The sequence below is a fragment of the Bos indicus x Bos taurus genome, chromosome 12 (genome assembly GCF_003369695.1).
Source record: "Bos indicus x Bos taurus breed Angus x Brahman F1 hybrid chromosome 12, Bos_hybrid_MaternalHap_v2.0, whole genome shotgun sequence".
Lineage (NCBI taxonomy): Eukaryota > Metazoa > Chordata > Mammalia > Artiodactyla > Bovidae > Bos > Bos indicus x Bos taurus.
The window spans coordinates 75,760,385-75,786,033 of record NC_040087.1 but is presented as its reverse complement, the minus strand read 5'-3'; the positions used below and the strand labels follow the sequence as shown (position 1 = coordinate 75,786,033).

The following is a 25,649-nucleotide window of genomic DNA, read 5'->3' as shown; positions in this document are numbered from 1 at the left end:
GTTCAGAGGGGAGGAAACAGAAGTCTGGGGAATAAAAGGTTCACACTCACGTCAAGGTGGGGGAAGGGTGGGAGTCGATACTGGATGGACAAGAAGAAACCCTGAATGCCATTCATGCTAAAGAGTTCAGATTTTATCAAGAGGCCCAGGGCATCTCCACCTCTACTTTCTGCATCAACTTCTACCCCACCAAAAAAAAAAAAAAAGACAAAACAAAACCACTCACAATCTCAGAAAAACCAAAGGTGGCAGTCATACAGACATACATTATTAATATTAGGAACCAACTGACTTAGTTTCTTATTACCTGTTCTGATTACCCCCCAGAACCCACTGCTACAATCTCTACATCTTCAAATGATCATGTAAAATAGATATCATTGTTCCCACTTTACAGGTGGGCAAATGGGGGCTCAGAAAAAGTGATGGAAAAGGAAAGTAATTACCAGAGCAAGTACTTAAACCAATGTCCACTCGGCTCCAAAGACTTGCCACAGCGCTGCACTGAATCCCTGCTCTACATGGAATGAAGCAACGTCTTCTACCCTCAAAGCTGCTCTCTAACTAGAGCCAACATGAGGACCAGAGGCTTCCATGACCTGACCCAAGTATCAAGCTTGAGTATGCCATGTCAGAACTGGAACTTGGGTCTCTGCCCCTGGTCCAGGGGACTCTGCGACCACTGCATTCTGTCTTCTGTTGGAACATCTTAAAAAGAATTAAGCATGCCACTGAAAACCCTAGTAATAAGAGTAAAACATGGAAATGGGCTCTTAGGTTATAAGAGTATTAGAGAGGACAAAGGGGAGTGTAAAGCTACGTAGGCTGAGAGATGAGGAATAAACATATTTCATGAAAAATGGTTGTAAAAGTGGTAAGGAAACACCCACCCCAGATGGGCCATTGATAACACGTGAGAGCAGACAAGAGAAGGTGGAGGAAATGCTAAAGGTTAAAAGGGGAGGGAGGAGGGCCTGTACAGTGACACTGGCATCCGGTCTGATATGTGTGGGATAAGGAATGTTATGAGTATTGACGGATCAAAAGGCCAAGCTACATATGGTACCACAGGAAACAGCAGAATAAAAGTTTACATTAAAAGGTGTGAGAGTGAAAGAAAAGTGACAGGTGTAATGCTACAGGTAGAAAACTGAAAATCACACGTATCTTCTATTCCCGGGCCTGGAGCCTAGCAGACAGCAATCTATATTCACTGAATGTTGGTAAAGACGATCTTTTTCGATTCAAGTCAAATGGTAAGTCCACTAATGGCCATCGGGTAAAACCATTTAGTGAATGGCAACAGTGTAATCAAGCCTGCTGCGGCACAGGAGTCATGAGGCTGGCAAAGCGTATCTGGTTCCTGCTTTAGAGCTTTATTTGTGACTCTGTATTCAATGAATCAATTTTGGCAGTGGCTTTCCACGTTCCGCCTCTGGACTGTTCTCACGTTTCCGCTTCATACTGCGATTTTTGAAAAAGTACTTACACGCAATTGTACAACAAAATTAAAATATTTTCCACCAATACAAATTACAGTGAAAGCGCTTATCAGATTTCTAAAGGCTATGAAAGTATTCTAGTACATTATATACCTTGATGTTCTTGTTCTGTAACACTTCCTTTGAACGTTTGATACAGATCATGAAGCCAAACTTATGGGGAAAAAAAAACTTTGTTTTTCAAGGAGATCAAATGAGAAAAAGACCAAAAAAAAAAAAAAAGAGAGAGAGAGAGAGAGACAGATCTGGTTAAAGAAATGTGAACAGAAAAATGTATACTGTACCTGTAGTCCCAATATATAAATCAGTGTCTTGTTTGTGATGGACAACGGGCCCAGAATATGTGCCACTTGGACTCTTGGGATGGAGCAGTAAAATGGTACAAAGAGAGCAAACACAGGTGCCAGGCTATGCAAACAAATAAAAAAAAAATCACTATGGTGTAATGCTCAATTTACAACACCAACGGCAAATGTATATCTGAAGTAACACTGCTTATCGTTTTATTTCAGTCTGAAAACATGATCTTAGATACACAAGTTGGTTTCTATATGTACAACATATCCAAAATAATTTGTACGTATATATAACATTTTATGAGAACTCTATCTGATCTTTGTTAACTCTCCCAAAGTGATTGCAAAGTAATGGTTTGGCATCTACTAATGAACTACCAGCACTGTGAGAAAATGTAAAGCTGATGCTACGTTTTCTTTTCATGAATGAATTGAAATCTGATGAAAGAAGTGAGACAAACCAAAATCAAGAAACGTTACAATTCATCATGGCAAAATGCAAAATCTTCATGTCAGACCTGTCCGATTACATTTCACTGTAGCACTTGACAAGGCTCGCGCTCTTGTCCTCCCTTTCTCAAATGTCTTCCTGATTTTGTCTTAAACCCTGCTTCTTGCTGGTTTACCCATGATTTCTTCCACCTCTCTTCTGCCTTCTCCAGGGTTCCACTGAAGACGTTTCTCTTTGCTCTAGTCTCTCTCTGTATAAACCTAAGCCCTTTTACGCCTTCAACTAAAAAAAAATGAAGTGAGTCCCCAAGCTGTCTGACTGTCCCCTCACCTTGGCTATGAAATTCGATCTGATACCTTCAACTTGACATACTCAAAAGTCACAAACGTGTTTCTGCATGAAGACGTGCTTCTCTTGAATCCATCTCCTAATACTGCCATCAGTATTTTCTTCCCCCACAGTTCTGATCATGTCACACCCCTGGTTAAAACCCTTCCTTCCACAGGCTCCCAGTATCCAAAGAGGAAATTTCAAACATCAGCATGAACTAGCAAACCCTGTGATTCTTTCTTACCAGTGTGGTTTCCTACGACCATCCCCTTCTCCCTTTCCCTGATCTGGCCCATCCCCTCTCACCCCCTCCCCGTCCAGATGCTCCCTGGGCACCTCAGCCTCTGCTGACTACTCACTGATGCAGGTTATTCTTTCAACACAAAAGTGTCACACTTTTCTGCTTAGGAAACTTACGCTTATGGTGCACGACAGAGCTCAGCTCCTCTCCCCAGTGATTTCTCCAACCCTCCTGGCGGTGAGCCGCTCTCCTTTGCCCTTGAAGCTACCCCAGTTTCACTGTTTGAGTGAATCAATGAATCAATCACCTGGGCACTGTGCGAGAGGCAGCAGGCCAGGTACAGGAGCTCCATCAACACCTCTAAGTAGGAAGCAGCCCCTAACCTCAAGGAATTAGCTCCAAGATTGCAGACACACATTCCTACCAGGGTAAGGCAGCAGACATGAGCGAGTCCTGTGGTTTGGACATACACGTAACACACATTCTTCATTAAACACTTGTTAATTTAATTAGTCTTTTACTTCCTCGTATTTTGGACGAGTGGCATCACACAAAGAAATTATTGCATCATAAGAAAAATGCAAGAACTACTTTTCACTTCCACAAAGAAATGTTCTCATTACCATTTCTGTGGAAACAACAGGTCCCTCTAGAACATTTTCCCATCTTTGATAGAGAATATGTTAATAAAAAATCATCCACTGTCCTTTCTACTCTTAAACAAAACAAAAAGCCAACACATGTTGAAAATGAGGTAGATGGCAGCACTCTGAAACTTCTTCTATTGGTACTTGATGAATAAATGAATTTCTCTTTAAAACGGTAAAACCATACAGCAGGATTTGTCTTTTGTTTTAAAAAGTCCCTTTTCTTGCTTTATTATTTTTAATGGGATTAAAGCATACAGTTTTATAGATACATTCAAACTATGGCCTATTGGTCTCTTGGTAATAATAAGAAAACCCTATTTTGGTTGCACTTGAAGTGTCTGACTAAGGAACATGTCTTTAGGTACTCAATTTATAGAAGGTCTTCTGTTTACATTTAGCAATAAAATGTAAAGAGTGAAGGTATAACAAAACATCTGAAGCAGAGTTCTTACTTGAGGGTACATTTCAATGTAAACTAAGAAATATTGATAGGAATTTTAATGACCACAGTTCATATCTTACATACCAACAGAAGAAGTTTCAAAATTCCTTAGAAGTTATTCATCACTATGTAGTTTTAACTGATGACTAAATACTAAACTACACCTACCCAATATACAAAAGCACGTATTTCAGACCATGGTGTGGTACAGGCTGCCCTGTAGAAAATTTCCACTGCTATTTCTATACACACTGAGTGTTATTAGTCACTGACCAGTCTTTCTCTTTTCCTTATTTTACAACAACATTTGTTCTTTATACTGTCAACAGTAACTCAGCTTGACCTTTTCATATTGAGAACAGCTAACTTCTGGAAGCCCTATGTGGTTTAAGCATACAGGGCTGAAGTACAGAAAGGAATACACAATATAAAGGATTCATTCACTAATGTCACTAACATTTGTTGAGTATCTCCTATATACTCACAACTATGCTTGACAGAACAAATAAAATAGAAGCACTCAGGTCAGGTCACAAATGTCCATCCTATATTTTCTATGGAAAAAGGACAGTGACTCCACTTTTACAGTACAACTAAAGAAATCCTGGTAACTTTCAACAATAAAAATAAGGCTTGTGAACTCATGAAACTATCTGATAGTAAATATCAACAGCATCTCAAAGGACAATTACCCTGTCACCTCTTCTTTATACATATGACTACTCTAATACCAAAAAGAGGGGAAATCCAGTTTGCTAGAACATTTATTTTACCTAGATAAGTTCATAAAATAAAAATGCTTTACTTAACAAAAATTATTTTGAAAATTAAAAGACAAAAACCCCACCAGGATGGCTTTTCAACAAATTGAAAAACTTCTCAACAGTGTCTTCTTCAAGGCTTCTTCGATCCAATTTTTTTTCTTTTTTCCCTTCTTTTTTACTTTTTAAATTATGAAGCATGATAACATATTTACAGGAGATTTGGAAAATACAGAACAAAGTTACATATAGTTTTACTATATATTGCAATTATTTTGTAAGTAGAAAAATTAAGATTTTTGGTTGTAGTTTAAACATCAAACTGTCAAAAATTAATAGAATGAATAGACAGAAAAGTAGAAGGATACAGCAGATCTGAAAAGCACTATGAACAACTCAACATAATTAAGATCTATACAAATTTCACACAACAGGATACAAATTCTATTCAAGTTCCCACAGACTATAAACCAGGAGACAATGGAACATATCCAGGGGCATTAAACAAGGTTCAAAAATGTCATGGTATAAAGGAGTATTCAAACCAAGTTTTAAAGGAACTAGTTCTGTAAAAGTTTATCACACTGACCAATCAAATCATAAAATCTCTGTATTTCCCCCTCAGAGAATTTTTATACTAGGAGTTACCTTGGTGATCATTTAGTTCAGTACTTTTATTTTACATAGTGGCATGGAGTCCCACAGAACTTAGGTGAGTGTTACTCTTCTGTTTGACAACGTTTATCTACGCATCTTCAGCACGGTAGGGCTTATAATAACCTCAATGGAATAATACACTGAGAGGCTAAAAGTCCTCAGCACTTTGACAGAATCCTGGAATGGAAGGGTCTCTGAGGGCACAGAGTCACAAATCCCTACCAAATGATTCAATTCTCTCTACAACGTCCCTCCAAACAGACACCTGGTTTATGCAAGCACCTACAGAAGAGATGGATTTCCCAGGTGGCTCAGTGGTAAAGAATCCTCCTGCCGGTGCAGGAGACTCCAATTCGATCTCTGGGTCGGCAAGATCCCCAGGAGAAAGAAATGGCAACCCACCCCAGTATCCTCACCTGGGAAATCCCATGGACAGAGGAGCTTGGCGGGCTACAGTTCATGGGGTTACAAAAGAGTTGGATATGACTGAGCACACAAAAACAAAAGGCAACATGCGCTTTTTTTAGAAAAAATGATCCCAACTTTTGAGAACTGCTTTCCTATTCTGATTTGAGAGCTGTCTCCTGTGACCTCCTCTTACATGCCTGCCTTTTACCCTCTGGAGTTAGGAAGATTGACACATGCAACCTAAACCCTTTACCGTGATCATGAAGATAATGATCACATCCCTGCCAAGCCTGGACATGCTCAGTTCATTCAATCTTTTCTTCTAAGACCTGGGATCCAGAGCCTGCACCTACTGGGCAGGCTCTAGGTCATCCATGCCTTGGCAAAATGCAGTTTCTTGCACTCACTGAGAATGGCTAGATCATCTCTTGTATTCTGAGAGCTCTATTTCCATTAATTTAGTCTGTAAATCAATTTGCATTTTGATATCCATGTGACATTGTTGGTTTAAACTGAGTCGATTAAAACTCGAAGGTGAACAGCACAGGTCTGTGTGCGTAACAGGTGATTCTAGCTGTAAGATGCCCCCTTCAACCTCTCCTTTGTTAACATGGGTTCATGCAGTCACTGATCCAGTCGGTTGGTCCCCTGCCTAAAAACACCAACTAATTATTATACACATGCAAAAGAGCATTTTCCTCCACTCACCACAGAAACTTCTATTTCTTTCTCATTAAGCTGCTGATAAGATACAGAATGAGTAAACTACTCCCTGCACCAAGTTTCCAGACACAATTGGCAAAATTGACATTTTCCCCTTAAAACATGTTAACACTCATACTTCACACATAATATGGATACAACATCATCAGTAGCTATATTCCTTTTTTTTCCCCACTGGTTACGGTTTATTTCTTCAGTCTCTTCTAAAGAATTTTTTTTAACTTAAATCTTTATAGAAAAATTTATAAAGTTCCATAGATATCAACAACTCATAAATTCCAAGGGGTTTTTGGATAGCTCTTTTCTAAAAAAAAAAAAAAAAAAAAAAGAATCACTAACAGAAAAATTTCACTTCCCATTTAAAAAAAGTGCACACGCACACATGAGGCTAACTGATCACTACTATGCTCAGTCACAGGGTGACAGAAAAAAAAAAAAGCCACCACCATAAAAGGATGTCTGGTAATCTCCCTTAAAACAACATGCCAAGGTTAACCTACTTCAGTTTGGGCGAATACTGACTGCTGCCACACAGGGGCCCCAACAAGACACTGAGAGGTAAGTAACAGATATTTTGCTTTTTTCAACAAATTCTTGTAAGTTAAGAAAAACTTTGAAAGTCTAGTTAAATTTTAAAGTAAAGGTAAAGAATCTTTGTAACAAAAAGCTATAAACATTTCTAACATCAGAAATCTTACCACTAATACAGTTGAGACTCTCTGGTGACTGGCAGTTCTAATAAGCTGATATTAAGCTAGGTGAAGGCAGTGAATCGGGCCAGAAATACCTTTGCCAAAAAAAATAAATAGGGCTTACTTCGTATTTCTGTGTGAACTCACAATTACCAAAAACAGTATCAAGTAATCAGCAAATACTGCCAGTATTTCAGGATACTTTATGAAGGAAAATAACAAAGTTATTGTAGAATGGAGCATTTCTACACCTAAATGTACTGTGATGAAGTTATTCAGCACAATTGAAAAGTTACTACATGTAACTATTTGACCACGGTTCTATGTACATAAAAGTCTTTCCTGTATTTCTGTTACTTCTCTACTTTTATACTTTCTATTATTTCTCAGGATAGAATCTCAATAGTCAAATTCCTGGAGCAAAGGGTGCACATTAAAAAAAAAGAACTTTAATTAAAATTGATATTTTTCAGTTTACAGAAATATTTACTCTCCCATCAGTGGAAGACAGTCTGGGCTTCACTGCTTCTCTGACAACATGAGTATTTTAATTCTAAATATAAACTGTTAATCTAATAAGTGAAAAAGGAACAGCGCTTGTTTGCTTTATGTTTATCTGAAGATCAGAAAGGCTAAACACAGCTCGGTATTTTCTTCCTAGAACTTCTGTATGCATAAAAAATATCACAGAACAATGAACTAGGTGCAGTGAACTGCCAATATTTATGTCCAGGTTGGGAACGGAGGTGACAGAAACTCTTGGTAACATGTAAGCTGTTCAGAGACTTCCTCGAAAAGAGGGTGTGCTTTTTGAGGGGGAGGGTCTTGCTCTAAGTACGATATAGGATGGTGGTTAAGAGCATGGGCTCTGGAGTCAGGCTTGGGCTCTCTTACTTACCAGTTGCGTGACCCTGGACATGTTGCTTCCCGGGCTTCATCTGCCTCACTTGTAAAATGGGGAGTAACTATACTGCCCGGTCCTTGGGTGTCATAATAAGTGCTATATAATATTGGTTGTCATAGAAAGCACTGGAAAACTGCCTGCTAGCCTTGGTCTCTCCTCCCTCTGCCCATTAAACCACTGAAGGATGAATCCAATAGGCAAAGTTTCCCTGCCCTACCACTTCTGTGGGCATTTTCTTCTTCTTGAACTTATTTTGAGATCTTTAGAGAATATTTCACATGGAGACTGAGTCTATGGATGTCTATACACCTAACTGTGCTGCCTGCCTGGACTTTGCATCTGCTAGGATTTCAGTGCATGTTTTCTCTTGGGGGGTTAATCGTAGTTCTTGGACATGACGCTGCAAAGAGAACACGGCTCCAGAAAGCATCCTCACTCACTGGGCTCACGTATCATGTGAGAGGTGGGACTGCCTTTGATAAATTACTTTAACTGGCTTCTAAGGGCTTCTCAGTAACATGGCCAGTCATTTAATGGAATAAATATCAACTCAGGTCACTCTATCACTTTTTATATATTTATGCTTTCCATAGGCATTGATTAGCTATCTGCAGCTGGCCAGATCTTAAACATTCTAGGGGATAAAATGAGATAAAATTGGTATCCTTTAAAAGTTTATAACTAAAAAAAGAGCTCCCCACCCAGTAAAGGAGTTTGGCAGGGACAGCAGTCTCTCTGCTACAGTTCAGGGCCTCCTGCAGCTGCTAAAAGGTCCTGGTTGTGTATATGCTAAGGATGTGTAGTATCCCCCAGTCCATATAGCTTCCCAGCCTCCCAAGACACTTGTAAAACACAGGGATTCAATGGCAGATGAAATAACTAACATGCGAAAATCCCCTGAAAAACAAGAGGTGACAAAGATCCTTGTGGTATCTGGAAAGCCAGAACAGAGGAATAAAAATATTCTGTTAGATATCTGCAAATACTTAACAAGCGTAAGAGCCGTCCTAGGTATTCACCTTCTCTTGGTGGAAATTTCAATCCAAACTGTTTTCATAGACATCCTGTTTAAGCCAGTAAAGTCTAAATTCATTTATGAAACTTTTACTTGCACTAAAATATGCTACAAATAAATTAATGAACTCCTTATTGATAGCAACTTATTCTTCTCCTTTCCTCTCTTGTCCCATCTCCCCAGCCCTTCTCTTCCCTCTGGTTCAGCCAGGTGTATGAACTATTATGTGTTAAAAGTTCTGAGATGTCTTCCTATTTTACTTGTTTCCTACCAATAACATCAGATCAGGCTGGAAATAGGAGCAGGGGCTAAAATGTACTACGCTGAATGTCATTCCTGGAGCCGATCTGCCAGGAGTAAATCCTGACACTTGACAGCTGTGTCTTGAGGCAAGACTCGTAAGCGTTCTGTTCTTGGTTTCACCACTGGCAAAGGATTTGGGAAAGCTCTGTGAGAGTCAGGGTGAATATACCTAGGGAGCCCAGGGCACTGCCTGGGACACAATCTATGCTGCATACTACTGGCTACTTTTATTCATCAAACGCACCCTGTAGTCTAATAAAGAAACTCCGACTGAGGATCAAGAAAGCTGGGACTCTGCTACTCCTTAATGGGTATTTACTGAGCACCAATGATGGGCCGGCTGGAGATAACGCCAAATTAACAACACAGCCCCCACTCTCAGGACTTCATAGGCTAGCAGGAAACAGGAAAAACAAAACAAAACAAAAAAACAGCACAGATGCCAGTCCAGGGCGCAGGGCCTGGCGAGGGCGCCCCACGCTGCCTGTCTGCAGGGCGGGCGGGGGCTGTCAAGGAAGGAGAGGACAGGACAGAATCAGGGAAGCCTCCAGGAGCAGCTGATTTTGAACAAAGGCCTGAAGGAAAGAAAGCAGGAGCAGAGGATGCAGGCGGGGGCCAAGGAGGCACCAGAGAGAAGGAAGAGGATCAGAAAGGAAGAGAGCTATGAGAGAACACAGGGTATCAACAGCCTATTCCAGCAGGGCCTGAGCTCGAGGTCACGGGAGGGAAGACGGACAGAGATCCAGCTAAAGAGGGAAGCGGAGCCCGATCACGAAGGAAACTGTGTGTCACCACAGACAGCGTGCAGTCTGCCCGGGGCCAGAGGGCACCGTGTGAGCCAGCGCAGGCTGCAGCTGCAGCTGCAGAGAGAAGTGAGGGTGGCTCGAGGCCGGCAGAGCAGAGGCAGCGACTCACACCCAGGCAGACAGATGGGCGAGTGCAGGGGGCAGGGAGGAGGGGCACAGCAGGCTGAAGGCCCAGGAACCGCTGCCTGGCAGGAGGCAGGGGGTGTTGGAGGACGCGGAGGCCTGGGCACCTGCGTGGCCCCTGGCTCGGCACCTGTCCTGGGGGGAGGACCCCTGATCAGATCAGATCAGATCAGTCACTCAGTCGTGTCCGACTCTTTGCAACGCCCATGAATCACAGCACGCCAGGCCTCCCTGTCCATCACCAACTCCCGGAGTTCACCCAGACTCACGTCCATCGAGTCAGTGATGCCATCCAGCCATCTCATCCTCTGTCGTCCCCTTCTCCTCCTGCCCCCAATCCCTCCCAGCATCAGAGTCTTTTCCAATGAGTCAACTCTTCGCATGAGGTGGCCAAAGAGGACCCCTGAGCAAGAGATCAAATCTCTCTGGAATTCCCTTTATCCATAAAATAAGGATATGTAATGTTTCTCACTAATTTCTATGAGATAATAGAGATGAAATGCAAAATTTCAAACTCCCTCAGACTTTAAGGAGAAAAGGTACCTATTATTTCTGGGAACATTCTGGATTCAGGGGATAAAGGTTAATACTGACTCAGCCCTTCTTTATAAGGAGTCTTTATATATTTATATACATATATTTATGCAGTTGATTATCTTGCACATAGGTCCCATCATGCCACATGGAAATGGTCTTTGTCTTCCTTACACTGAAAAGTGTATCAGGGTGGGAATTTTTTTTTTCTTCCAGTTGCTAAACAATATGCCACATATTTCAAGTCCTCAGTGCTATTACCTCCTTCTGTCTTCATCTCTGAAGACCTTCATATCATTTGAGTCAGCATTCAAGTTGCCAAAAAGCCACAGGAGGAATAAATAATCAGTGAAATGTGAAAGAAAAATAGCCAGACTATATAAAACCCCAAATGTGCAAGTGGGTGTTTAAGCAGGTAACACAGGTCAGGCACCTTTCACTTTCCCATCAGTTCTGACGTAGGTGTTTACAGAAGGCGCAGCATCTCCATGGGGTTCAGGACACCACGGAGGCACAAAGAGGAAAGGACAGACCAGCCAACAATGGGGTGTTTTTTGTTTCTGAAGATGCACCCCATGCACTGGCCTGTACCTGACCCTGGGCAGACCTACCGGGAGGCGGTCAGGACCAGATCGTGTCCTCGGGTCAGCCGCAGGGTCAACCCTTCCACAGACCGGAGAAAGCAAGCGAGCTCCCCGGGAGGCAGGGAGGAGAGCTGCCCTCAGATACACTGACCGCAGATGACAAGACTCCTGACATACACACTCCGGCGCACTGGGGGCGGGGGGGTTCCCTCGGAGACATGGAGGCAGCTATCAGCCTGCTTTCTGGACGATATTCCCTGTATATCCTCCCCTAGAATCAATCTTGGACACGGCTACCAACTCAGGACTCAAAGTCGGTTGGGGTGGTGGGGGGGTGGGGGGAACGACCCCTGAGAGCATAGGAAGATTTCTTTGACTAGGTTATCGGGTGTGGACTGACTATCACAGCGGTTCAGAGTGGACTGGAACAGGCGCCTGGCCATGCCAGCGGAGGGAAGCAAGGTTGGGCCTGTGCTGTTCACCGCCCGTCCATGCCTTGGGGCTCTTTCCACAATCAGAATGACAATCAGGAATGACTCTCCTGCTCCTATTTTGCAAGGTGGGCTTCCCTTGTGGTTCAGTGGTAAAGAATCTGCCTGCTAATGCAAGAGATGCAGGTTCAAACCCTGGGTCGGGAAGATTCTCTTTAGGAGGGCATGGCAACCCACTCCAGTGTTCTTGCCTGAGAAATCTCATGGACAGAGAAGCCTGGCGGGCTATAGTTCACAGGTTGCAAAAGAGTCAGATGTGATTCATGACTAAATTTTGCAGGGCAGTGGGGACACACAGTTGCTCGAGTGGTTTCTCACCTTGAAGCCAGTGAAAAACATCCCTGGTTGAGTGCCAGGCGCCGGTGTGTGTGACACTGGACCAGGTTCAGATGTCCCTGTTCACTCAGCTTCCAGAACACGGAGGCTTTTCCAAGCCCCTGACAAATACGTATAAAAATAGGGTAACTGGAGAAAGCAACAGTGATTTCTTTCTTCCATGGAGTATGTCTGTTGTCACGTGTGCTAAGCCGCTTCAGTCGTGTCTGACCCTGCAGCCCAATGGACTGCAGCCTGCCAGGCTCCTCTGTCCATGGGACTCTCCAGGCAAGAATACTGGAGTGGGTGGCCACGCCCTCCTCCAGGGGTCTTACCGACCTAGGGACTGAGCCCGCGTCTCTTGTGTCCCTTGCATGGCAGGCGGGTTCTCTACCACGAGCGCCACCTGGGAAGCCCGAGCGTTTGTCCTCAGAGGCGCCAAACAGCCTCAGCCTGCTGTCCTGAAATGTCTGTTTCCCCAGGAGACAGAATCCTTGTCCCTTTGAGTCCGGATCCTTTCTCTGCCCACTCCTTTCCCAGGGACTTTCTTTTCTCCCACTTAGAAATCTTTCCTCAATCTTAGCCCTCTTCAAAAAAATAACCAAAGGACAGTGTATCAACAGAAATCAAAGAACCGGATCAGACAGCACACATCATTTAACAATAGACAAATATCATTTGCATCTGCACGTCCACTCTGGGGCTCCCCGGGTTGTTTTCAGAGCGTGCTCCAGGAACTTCCTCTCTGGTGCAGGCCACTGTGGGCACTTTGACTCAGATCATCTTGATGTGTAAACACGGTCCTGAGCAGACTTCACCTCACAGAGAAGTCACCTCTTAGCAATGATCCTGTCAGCATGCTTTGACCCATTCGGTTCATTGCTAAGGCCTGAAATTAAACAAAATTACTACAAGATTAAGTCCTTCTCATTTTAAGTGTTGATGATTATTAAGCGAATACGTATTAGGGGTAAAGGTGACATTTCAGGAATCTTGGAGCTAAACTCTAAAAGCCAGTATTCTTAAAAAAAAAAAAGCCAGTATTCTAGCATTTACTAGATCTTTGAATATAATGAAGATCTTATTCTGCTTCTGCCACAAATAAAAGCTAAGACAATAATTATCCAAGCAAGTAAGCTGAGATTGCAGAAAGTATGTATCAGTACCCTGTGAAAAAAACCACAACTGCCTCCAAGTTGGTATCCAGGGTAAATACTTCTAGAGTACAAACCACATTAGCTCTTGGACAGTTTTCTGAAATACTAATAAATGAGTTGTGAGGGGGCTTTTTATTTTTTCCTTTCTGTGGCTAGAAAGAACTCGACAGTTCATGTCAACATGTCCGGTTATGCAAAAATGAGATGATAGTGTCTTAAGAAACGCTCACCACTCTAATTAGTAAGAAAATCAATGTACAGAAAACCATACACACAGGCCCACTCCCAAAAATGTAAGTGAAAATACTTTGGAGGATATTCATATTTTGCCGTGGAAGAACTTGCTGTTATATGTTAGGATAACAGCAAAGTTAAAAGGATCGATATTGTGTGACAGAGATAAAACTGAGACAGCCTCCTTTGCTTATTAATAAAAACTTTCAGAGGACTGGCACAGATGGCTGCTTGTGGTTCCTTGGGTGTAACCTGAATAAGGACCCACACTTCCAGCAGCCCAGGTACATCTGCGCCCTCAGGGCAAGGCTTGCGCCCCTCATCCTTTCCGGCGTAAGGCACAGGGGATAGCTTAGTGACATGGTGCGTCTTTTCATCAGAAAGCTTCACAATGAAATTCTGACTATTAGAGAGTTCAAGTACTCTAAGGAAAAAAGATTTAGAGTAAGCACTTCTTTGTGCTTTTCTCAAGGCAATAAAAGGACGAGCCATAGGACTTTCAAGTACAACTCAGTATATCTAACCTCAATAACATGTCAGATGCTGCTGTCTTAACAATTATGAAAAATGTTTAAAATTCAGTCTAGAATAAACAAAGAGGTAAAGAAAAGAACGATTTGGTTATGACTAAAAGAGGAAGGATTAGAAACAGTTAAAAGGGGAATTTGCAATGCAAAGGTTGATAAAGGAGCACTGTAATGCAAAGAGCAAGCAGAACCTGGGTGTGTCAATGATATAACACCTCATTCGGACAAGAGCACATTCCCAACATCCATTCGTCATCAGGTTTAGGTCCTTGGACATTAAAAGGTATCATGTCTGAATTTTCAGGATCTGGCGGATGGAGGGGGCACTAGAAAGCCATTTTTCCTGAATAAAAGCATGGAGTAAGTCAAGGTTCAGGAAAGTAATCCTGAATCCTAAAAGGATTAAAGGAAGGGACAAAATAGGGTTTCTGAGGGAATATGATAACAAATTGGGATTGCCTGATACAGGAACAGGATAACAGTCAAATATGTGAAAGGATTTTTCTCTCAATTTGAAAAAGATAAAATGGACTAAAACTATAGCATTAATAATAACACTGGGTAAACACCACCAAAGGTAGTATAATACTAGAGCTGCTGACCGATGGAATCGACCTTCCAGAGGTTGCTAAAGAGCCAAACGCACACATTCCGAAACAGCCCACATTCCCCTTTACCCGAGAGCCTCTGGGTCAGCCCACGTGCATGTCCGCCTTGTGCAAGGGCCTTTCTCTGACTCAGGACGGGGCCTCTCTGCAGTCTCCCCTCAGGGCTCTATGACACAGCATCCACCGGCCTGGCCTCGACCTGGGAAGGCGCCTCTCCTGGAACGGCTTCTGCTGGAAGAACTGGCCGCCCGCTCCAAAGCGGCTAGGCCACGTGTGCGCCGGCTGTCTGTGCACAGGTGAGGACGGCCCTGACACCTCGACCACCCTGAAACCACAGACTCTCGGTTCTTGAGAGGCAGCGTGGAGCAACTACCCCTGCCGAGCGCTGGACAGGGTAGGAGGCTGGAAGCCAGGTGGGGAGGGAGAAGAATCTGGTGCGTCCTCTACCTTCTCTGAGAGGGGTCACCTCGAGGGCAGAGTAGGCAGGTGCTGGCCATACCTGGCTTCCAGGATGGCTGGGAGGGGTCTTCCAGATCGGACTTAAGGTAGGCACCCAGCAACAACTCAGGCCTGAATCTGAATAAAGAACACTCAGGGTGAGCTCTGAAACGCAGGTCAGAGGACAAGCTTTGGCAAGAAGAGCTGAATTGTAAATTTTTACTCACATTAAAAGGGAAGTATTTACCTATTTATTCATTTCGTAAGTTAATTCACATTCGGTGTTAAAATTGAAAAGGTATGAATGAAACTCAAAATTTACTTGTACAAAATGATGTGCTGGCCTCTGTGTCCACGCACGGATGTGTGTGTAAATAGCTGCTTTTCTTCTTTCCAAAAAGTGGCCTGACGTGGAACCCGCTTTCCCTACTTAACATTATGCCCCGTCTGGAAACAGGCATCTATGTAGCCATTTTCAGTGGCCGTGTCCTGGCATATTCCACTATAGGGCCATAAACTAACCAATTCCCTAATGATGGACATCTGATTTGGTTGCAAACTTTCACACTTAAAATTTGACACTGTTTTAAACATCTTTTCCTTAGGATAAAATGTTCTGAAAACACTGCCTTGTGTGTTTCATCCATTAAAAAACATTTATTTTTGATGGATGCTACTGGATGCTGTACTTCACTCAGTGAAGCGGTTGGCCGTGCTTTTACAACTGGTGGGCAGTGACACATTCTCAGAGTCAGTGTAACTTTCCTAACCTCTACAACCATTATTATTCATATGGAAGATTAGCAGACTTCACAGTGTTGGTTTTTTTCCCCACCGTGTATTTCAAAGGCAGTTCCCAGGAACCTACTTTGGAAGATTCCTCCAAATAAAATTTAAATGTTGAGATTTTCAGAAAAAAAATTTTTCACAAAAATTCATAAACTAAAGGTAGCTCTTGATGCCTGTTCCTGCAACCCGTGCCTGGAATTTCTACCTATGTCCAGACTCAGTTTCTGCAAAGTTGCTTTTCATACTAATGAATAAAATTTCTTCTATTTTTATTTCATAATTGCAATTCCACAATTTCCCCTTTGAGAATCACTCCATTCCCCTCTCCCCACCAAAACACACAAAATATAAAGCCCATACTTACTGGGTGGGTTTTGTTTGGAGTTCTAATTCATCAATAACTCCATTTATTTTTTATTATTTTCTTCTATTTTGGGGGTGGGGGCAAACTCAGTTCTTTTCTAGCTTCTTGAGCTACATATTTAACTTGCTGCTGCTGCTGCTAAGTCACTTCAGTCGTGTCCGACTCTATGTGACCCCATATTTAACTTGGCTACTTTCAATTTTTTAAGAAATAAATGCCTTCAAGGCTTTGCATCAATTTTGGGTTAACTCTTTAGCTGCGCTCCACTCCACTGTTTTATAATATTTTTGTCCTTTAGTTGTAAGAACTTCAAAATCTGCATTGTGCTTTCTTAACCCATAAGTTTCTTAGAAAAATATATTTCTTTTTTTTTAGAAAAATATATTTCTAGAGTCCAAATTGATACTTTAACTTATTTTTAATTTCTAATTTAGTCGTACTGTACTACTCACAAGGAATGTGAGCTGCTGTTGTGTTACGCTATGTTAGTTGCTTAGTCGTGTCTGACTCTTTGCAATCCCATGGACTGTAGCCCGACAGGCTCCTCTGTCCATGGGATTCTCCAGGCAAGAATACTGGAGTGGGTTGCCATTTTCTTCCCCAGGGGATCTCCCTGACCCAGGGACTGAACCCAGGCCTCCTGCACTGCAGGCGGATTCTTCACCACCTGAGCCACCAGGGAGTCCTTACTCAAAAGGGATGTGAGCTGCTTGCTAATGATTTTCTGAGACTTTGGAGACACGTCTCATAACTGAGTAAAAGGTCAAACTTGCAAAGAATTCGAATGTGCTTTAAGCACAAATTCTGTTAGCATTTAAGTCCTGTTGAGTTAATCTTCTTTTTACCTATCATATTGTAATAAAAATGTGTTAAACTCTCCCATTACAGTTGTGGATTTGACAATTTCTCCTTTAAATTCTGTCAAATCTTGCTGTTACATGTAAAATTTATTATTATTTTTATGTCCCTGAACTATTCCTTTGAACTTGTGTAGTGAATTCTTTTGTTTCTATTATTATTGATTGTGTTTTGAATTCTATTTTTTTCTGATGTTAATATTGCTAGTCTAGCTTTCCATTGGTGGATTCTTTACTGAGCTACCAGTATATGGCTGGATTTTTAAAAATCCAAACTGATAGTCTCTGTCTTTTAAGAGGTGAGTTCAATGGTGGCTCAGATGGTAATGAATGTGCCTGCAATGCAAGAGACTCAAGTTCGATCCCTGGGTCAGGAAGATCCCCTGGAGAAGGGAATGGCTACTTACTCCAGTATTTTTGCCTGAAGAATTCCATGGACAGAGGAGCCTGGTGGGCTATAATCCACAGGGTCACAAAGAGTCAGACACGACTGAGCGACTAACACTTTCACTTTCAACTTTTTGGGGCTTCTCTGGTGGGGAAGATGGTAAACAATTTGCCTATAACACAGGAGACCTGGTTCGATCTCCTGGGTGGGGAAGATCTGCTGGACAAGGGAATGGCTACCACTCCAGTATTTTTTTTAAATTTATTTTTAATTGAAGGATAATCGCTTTACAATGTTGTGTTGGTTTCTGCCATACATCAACATGAATCAGCCATAGGTGTGTGTGTGTGTGTGTATTCCTTCCCTCCAGAACCTCCCTCCCACCTCCCTCCCTATCCCACCCCTCTAGTTGTCACAGAGCCCTGGTTTGAGTTCCCTGAGTCATACACCAAATTCTACTCTAGTATTCTTGCCTGGAGAATCCCATGGACAGAAAAGCCTGGCGGGCTACAGTTCACGGGGTCTCAAAGAGTCGGACATGACTAACACTTTTTCACATCAATGTATTTAAATTTGTCGTGTCACATTTCCTATCTTCTTATTTTGTTTTTTCTACCTACCATTTTCACCCTTTGCTTTTTCCCAGAGTCTCCTTTTCTGTCTTCCCTTGACTAATAAAAAGTTCTATTTCCTTTTTTGCTCCCATTTGCTTTAGGTTGTAGTCCTATATTTTCATGATTAACCTCTCAACACTGTAGGTAATACACACCTATGACATTAGTACAGTCCTCTCAGAACCCCCTTGTTCTGTCGGTATCGCTGTTTTAAGATCGTTACAGAGATTGTTACAGAGCCTCTACTTCATTTAATACGGCAGTTGGAGATGCAGATGTCTAGTCAGTGCTTTGATAAGGCTAGAAACAGAGTTCTTCCCTTTAACATACAGTACCATCATTACTAGATATATTGACTTCTCCCTCAGTTACAGTGACTTTCAGATGAGATTTTATGCATAGAGACCTACCACAAAATTATTTTCCTTCTAAAAATAACTTTACAGGGGACTTTCCTGGCAGTCCAGTGGTTAAGTTTCCGCACTTCCAATGTAGGGGGGCTCGAGTTCAATCCCTGGTCGGGGAACTAAGATCCCACATGCCATGTAGTATGACCATAAAAAAGAAAAAACTTCACAGAATTTATTGCTCTGCTGTTTCTTAGTTTTATCGAAGTTCATCCTCATATATGGATTTTTATTGTAGGAGTTTTTCACTCTCCATCTTAGACATTATTTATAATAAGAAAAGAGGTAGAAATAATCCAGGTATTCATCAAGGGCGTAAGGAAGCAAATTATGCATTACCGCTGGAACACTTCAGAATACGTATTAAATGTCTACCTAAGATCTACACATATGACAAAGACACAGACTACCCTGATACATGAACATAGTAAATGAACAAACAGAACACAGAATACCACGTGTGTAATTTTTCCTGCTGTTTGCACATGTAAGAATGAACACTGCACACGTCAGTGGGGCACCTGCAGAATGATACACTTTAACACTAATTTAAAATTCTCCCCTCAAAACACTTTTTTCTTTCTCTTTTTGTTTCTTTTTCTTCTTTTTTTTTGTTGTTTTTGTCATGGTTGTCATGGTCTTCTTCTTTTCTTAAAGAAAACCTAACTTTCAGTTCCTAACAAAGGCCTTAGCTTGTTTCTCATAATTTTTGGGTTAACACAAATCAGACCACTGTGGTAAGTTCGTATTTCACTACATAAATGTGTGACTGATTTCATTTCCTGGCAGTGATATGCATTTGACGAAAAAAAAAAAAAGTCCAACTGATATTCAATTTAAAAGCAAAGTTTTACGCTTTCTGAAGTGTGGGGTGCTTTACGTGATTTTACTCTTTACCAGATAATGATCCAAAAAAACAAAGGGGAAATTTCTGCTTAAAAAGTTAGTGCATTCCCTTGTCACAAAAATACATTTGCCCTATTTAAATGGTTCTATTTCCTTTGCCAGAGCTTTGCCAAAGCGACCAAATTTTAAGAGTAAAAATATAAATTTCAGTCTCTGCTCCTCCTGTTATAATATAGTATGTAACCACATTACATACAGATTTTTGAAAATTATATAAATTTTGACATTTTAAGTTAGATCTCAAGGAATTAGTTTATATCATTTTTAGTTAAATATGCTTTTTTATTTATATTTTGAAACTTTTAAAATAAAAAAAAAAATTTTTTTTTTTGGCTTCACTGCTCAGCATGTGGGATCTTAGTCCCCCAACCAGGAATGGAACCTGTGGTCCCTGCATTGAAGCCCCAGGTCTTAACCACTGGACTGCCAGTGAAGTCCCTAAAAATGCTGTAATTTTTTTTTTGATTGTCAATCTTTATTTTAAGGTTTGTTTTTAAAGCTATAAATCTCCCTATAATCAGAACTTTTAGTTGTATCCCACAAATTGGTGGCACTAGTGAAGAACCTGCTGCCAATGCAGGAGATTTAAGAGAATGCTTTTAATAAAACACACCCTTCTTGGTTTTCTTAGAGACCCTGAACACCACTGATGGATATAAAAATGGACAATTTTACGACACCCTCTGCAGCTTCTCTGGAAAGCGACTGTGATCTCTATGCCCACCACCATACAGCCAGGATCCTCATGCCACTGCATTACAGCATCGTCTTCATAATTGGGCTTGTGGGAAACTTACTGGCCTTGATTGTCATTATTCAAAACAGGAAAAAAATCAACTCTACCACTCTCTATTCAACCAACTTGGTGATTTCAGATATACTTTTTACCACGGCTCTGCCTACACGGATAGCCTACTATGCGCTGGGCTTTGACTGGAGAATCGGCGATGCCCTGTGTAGGATAACCGCTCTTGTGTTTTACATCAACACATACGCAGGTGTGAACTTCATGACCTGCCTGAGCATTGACCGGTTCTTTGCTGTGGTGCACCCCCTGCGGTATAATAAGATAAAAAGAATTGAACATGCAAAATGCATCTGCATATTTGTCTGGATTCTGGTATTTGGTCAAACACTCCCACTACTCATAAACCCTATGTCAAAACAGGAGGCTGAAAGGACTACGTGCATGGAATATCCAAACTTCGAGGAAACCAAATCCCTCCCCTGGATTCTGCTTGGTGCCTGTTTCATAGGATACGTACTTCCGCTTGTCATTATTCTTATCTGCTATTCTCAAATCTGTTGCAAGCTCTTTAAAACTGCCAAACAGAACCCGCTAACTGAGAAATCTGGGGTCAACAAAAAGGCTCTCAACACAATTATTTTTATAATTGTTGTGTTTGTTGTATGTTTCACGCCTTATCATGTTGCAATTATTCAACACATGATCAAGAAGCTTCGTCTTCCCGGTCTCCTGGAATGTAGCCAAAGACATTCATTCCAGATATCTCTGCACTTTACAGTATGTCTGATGAACTTCAACTGCTGCATGGACCCTTTTATATATTTTTTTGCATGTAAAGGGTACAAGAGAAAGGTCATGAAGATGTTGAAACGTCAAGTCAGTGTATCAATTTCCAGTGCTGTGAGGTCAGCCCCTGAAGAAAACTCACGTGAAATGACAGAAACTCAAATGATGATACATTCCAAGTCTTTAAATGGAAAGTAAAAAGGAAAGGAGTCTTGGATTTATACCAAAGTAGACTGTATGTTGAACTTTGCAAGACTTTTCTTATAACAAGTATTAGACTTCCAATTAGGATTCTTTTGAATTCCTTTCACTGGGCACTATTTCTCACCTCCAACTTGGAAGTAAATTGATATATATATATATATATATATTTACACTCAAGAACAACATTCAGCAAAATTCTCATTTGTAAATGAAATAGTATACCTTTAAAAGGGAGGGTATTTTAATAAATCTCAGTGTAAAAAGAAAAGTTTTGTGTTAACAAAAAACGAAATCATTAATGTTCCTCACCAATAATTCAAAAAAAGAAAAAAAGACTATCAAAATTGTATATTGCCAGTGTAGAAATGTTAATATTGTAATATTCCCTTTCTCTCTCTTTTTTTTTTTTTTGTATAACATTTCAATTCATGTTTCTTTCAATCTTAGGCTTTACCTCCTCGATAATAACCATTTTTTTTTCTGAGTCATAAATTTTCATCTGAAGAAACTTGTTTTTGAATAAAGAGCTAGATGCTACAAAATTATGAGTATGTCCTTCAATGCTCACTGTGAACTCTCAGCAAAAGTTACAGGGAAGAGGAAACTAGCAGCAGGCAGATTTTGGAGCAAAGCCTTATGATGATGATGGTGATGAAGGCAATGAAAGCTCTTCCCAAGCAGCCAGCACAGGGTTCAAGGGCCACTGCCCAGGAACATGACAAGGATCTCATATGGAAAGAGGGTCCACTTGCTAAATGCTTCTTGAGAGTTAAAAAAATATATATATACATGTATGCAAATAGGCTTGGCTTTTTTTGGGTCCCTAGGGGATGGTATCTTATTTATACAGAAGTTGGCAGTACCCTGTATCTGTATTTCAGTGGGTTGGTTACCAGGAAGGGTACGGAGGATGTGCAGTGGGGGTGTAATTGTGGCTTGCCTTGTTAAGATGGAAAGTAAAATGGAAAATCATGAACTTCACAGTCACCAGGATTCTTTACAACATTATCGTTGTTTAGTCACTAAGTCATGGTCTGACTCTTGTGACCAAATAGAAATACCTCTGTATAACCTGGGTTCGATTCCTGGGTCAGGAAGATTCCCTGGAGAAGAGAACGGCAACCCACTCCAGTATTTTTGCCTGGATAACGCCATGGACAATAGCCCACCAGGCTTCTCTGTCCACGGGGCTGCACAGAGTCAGTCGGACACGACTGAGGAACTTAACACTTTCTTTACAAGTAGCACGGCCTCCCCAAGTACAGTAACCCATCTGCCAGCTCAGATTTGCTTTACTGGATCCCTCAACTACCTCAAGACAGTACCTATCAATGACTCCACATTTGATAACTCAACTAAAGAAATGAAATGGTATATGATGGGTCATACTTAAAATTTTTATTAAGCTTTATATCCTGGAAATACTTTCTTTTAAAGCCTTACCTTACTCACTTTCAGATTTTATCCTGTAAGAAAACTAATCTTAATGGTCAATTCAATACCATTTACTGTGTACTTTCAGATTTGTATTATGTTAATTTCACAGATAGCTTAAAGCCATTGTCAAAAACAGCCATTGGTCTTTGTGACACCTTATGGAGATAGATGGAGAAGGCAATGGCAACCCACTCCAGTACTCTTGCCTGGAAAATCCCATGGACGGAGGCGCCTGGTAGGCTGCAGTCCATGGGGTTGCTAAGAGTCGGACACGGCTGAGCGACTTCACTTTCACTTTTCGTTTTCATGCATTGGAGAAGGAAATGGCAACCCACTCCAGTACTTTTGCCTAGTGAATCCCAGGGACAGAGGAGCCTAGTGGGCTGCCGTCTATGGGGTCTCACAGAGTTGGACACGACTGAAGCAACTTAGCAGCAGCAGCATGGAGATAGATGACCGCATGGATAGAAGTCAGGAACTTAGGGCCTTTCCTTCATCTATAAACTTTTCCAAGTGAAGAAGAAAAAGGGCAAAATACTATATTTTATGCAAGGTGGCACTTATGTAGACATTTGAGTTTGATTCCCAAAGAGAAACCATTGTGAAAGTCGCTAAATGAAAACTAGAAACAAAAGCTTCCTGAATTTCAGAGCATCTTTACGGCACACAAGTTGTATGACTGTGTTCCAGCACAGACTACTGTGTGTATGAGCCAACATGCTGCTTCATAGTAGATGAGAGTCCTCTTTGTGCTAACAGGGTCAGTTCTTAAGATCCTTCAAACAAGACAATAAATATCTATGTCACTTGACAAAGGAATAATGTGCTTTTTTTCAGAAGTCTTCTGCCTCCTCCTTCCAGTATACCACAAGTCTATATAAACGATTTTATCCAATGATAAGGAGCCATACTGCCAAAATGGTAAACTTTAACTGCTAAGTCGCTTCAGTCGTGTCCGACTCTGTGTGACCCCATAGATGGCAGCCCACCAGGCTCCTCCGTCCCTGGGATTCTCCAGGGAAGAACACTGGAGTGGGTTGCCATTTCCTTCTCCAATGCAGGAAAGTGAAAAGTGACAGTGAAGTTGCTCAGTCGTGTCTGACTCTTGGCGACCCCATGGACTGCAGCCTAAAAGGCTCCTCTGTCCATGGGATTTTCCAGGCAAGAGTACTGGAGTGGGGTGCCATTGCCTTCTCCAGGTAAACTTTAAACCTACCCCCAATTAATCTTTTTTAAAAAGGTCTGTACTCTAATCAAACTCAGTTCTTTGTTGTCCTTCGAAAGGACCATACTGCCCATTTCATTCATGAAGCCGCAGTTCCTACATGGCCTTGGAGCACCCTCCCCCTGTCTTGTATTATTAGTTGGCTTCAGGTTTATTTCTCATGCGTTTCCCTTGCGAGCAGGTAACCTTGGAAAACAGGGTCAATGATGTATAATATTTATATTCTGTTACAGAAAAATAGGAGGTGGCCTTATATATCACACATTATTTGAAAATCACAATCTATAAGTCCTTCTACATTGACCAGGTGATATTAACAATTTTAAATAATAACAGGGAGGTAGGAAGAAAACACCTAAGAAAACTGATAGCTACAAGGCAGCTAACCATATTTCCTCTTCCACAGTTTTATTTTTATGTCTAAAAGGATCATTTGGTTAATTAAAAAAAAAAAACTCTCAAAGCTACTTAGCTTGAGTCAGTATAAACACATAGACTCTTCAGTGACAGTAGAGGAGAGTACAGAATAGTGAAGGTTAGATTTTAGAAATGACATCAGGTATATATGAAGAGTGCAGTTGGTCCAGGAATTATGTAATGTCTTCCTTTTCACAATCTGTGAAACAGGATGAACAGACTGTATTGCCCACACTTTATAAAGAAATCCAAATTCAGGAAAGGAACCTGGTAAATTAAGAGACAGGGAGCAACAGGAATGTAACCCTAACTTCATGTCTCAGTCATTAAAAGGACTGAATCACACAGACTCAGAGAAAAAGTATGAGAAGGCAGGTTTAATTATAGGCCAGCAGGTTAGCTAACCCTTGTACAGGACAAATACCCAAGAGTGGGACGACTACACGCTCTGGCTGTGAGTTCCCGGAGGATGAGGGTGCTGTAGGTTATACACACAGCGTCTGGTACACAGCCTGGCCCCAAGAAGTCTCTCAAATACCCAGCTAATTGCATAGCACCTCTTTTGTACTGACAAAATACTAAAGCCCTACTGAAAGATCTCCAAGGTTGTAAATTTTTTCAGGAAATGAAAAAGAAGTTACATATGCTAGAGAATATGTATTTGTGTAACTGAAGACAGGGCCTCTCAAAGACCCTGCAATTTAAAGTAGATATATTAAAGAACAGAACTAATGTCCCAAGAAGCCAGTTCATATTTAGTTACAGAAATATGTTCTGCTCGAAAACAACTTTAGATTTCAAGAGGCAAGGGCAGTGACTCCTACTGATCACTAAAAAGTACCAGGCAATCTTAAAAGAGGAAGCACGGCCCTTAAATAAACTTTTTAAATGGTCTATTTTGGTCACTCTTAGCCCACTGCAATTTGTTATTCTTTGCAAAGCTAAAAACATCTGCTCATTGGACTATTCAGATAAGAGTGAAAAAATGAAGAGCTGATCTGGCGACAACACAGCCCCTGTTTTGGAATCTGGGGGCGACTAGATCCGCTCAGGAGAACTGATGTCACTGGCAGTTTGCTTTACACTAAACCCTGAAGAACTGGTCACTTAAAAAGTGATCCTCAGACTTCTATTCAACTGCAAGCTCAATTAGCTGAGAAGGAACAACTGCTGACTATTTACTACATGCCACTTTCAAGTACCTGACAGGCATTACCTCCCTTAATCCTCACTACTTTAAGGGGCGGGTAGAACTTTATCTGGGGCTTCCCACGTGGCTCAGTGGTAAAGAATCCTCCTGCCAGTGCAGGAGATG

General features: G+C 41.4%; 2 protein-coding genes across 5 annotated transcripts in view; one reads left to right on the top strand and one right to left on the bottom strand.

Annotated features, from left to right (window-relative positions):
* UBAC2 (UBA domain containing 2) overlaps positions 1 to 25,649 on the bottom strand; it is a 170,502-nt gene that overhangs the window by 63,094 nt on the left and 81,759 nt on the right. For both annotated transcript variants that reach the window (XM_027557885.1, XM_027557886.1), the window contains one exon: positions 1,787 to 1,910. In XM_027557885.1, the coding sequence (XP_027413686.1) occupies positions 1,787 to 1,910 (124 nt within the window). The remainder of the gene's footprint in view (positions 1 to 1,786; positions 1,911 to 25,649) is intronic.
* Positions 6,916 to 21,791, top strand: GPR183 (G protein-coupled receptor 183). Of its 3 annotated transcripts, none has more exons than XM_027557883.1 (3): positions 6,923 to 7,019; positions 14,906 to 15,148; positions 20,149 to 21,791. In XM_027557883.1, exon 3 carries the CDS (start codon positions 20,167 to 20,169, stop codon positions 21,247 to 21,249), a length of 1,083 nt encoding a protein of 360 aa, XP_027413684.1. In that variant the 5' UTR covers positions 6,923 to 7,019; positions 14,906 to 15,148; positions 20,149 to 20,166; the 3' UTR covers positions 21,250 to 21,791. The 3 variants fall into 3 exon arrangements, with proteins under 3 accessions (XP_027413685.1, XP_027413684.1, XP_027413683.1); XM_027557882.1 differs by having other exon boundaries at positions 6,926 to 7,019; positions 14,906 to 15,050; XM_027557884.1 differs by lacking the exon at positions 14,906 to 15,148 and having other exon boundaries at positions 6,916 to 7,019.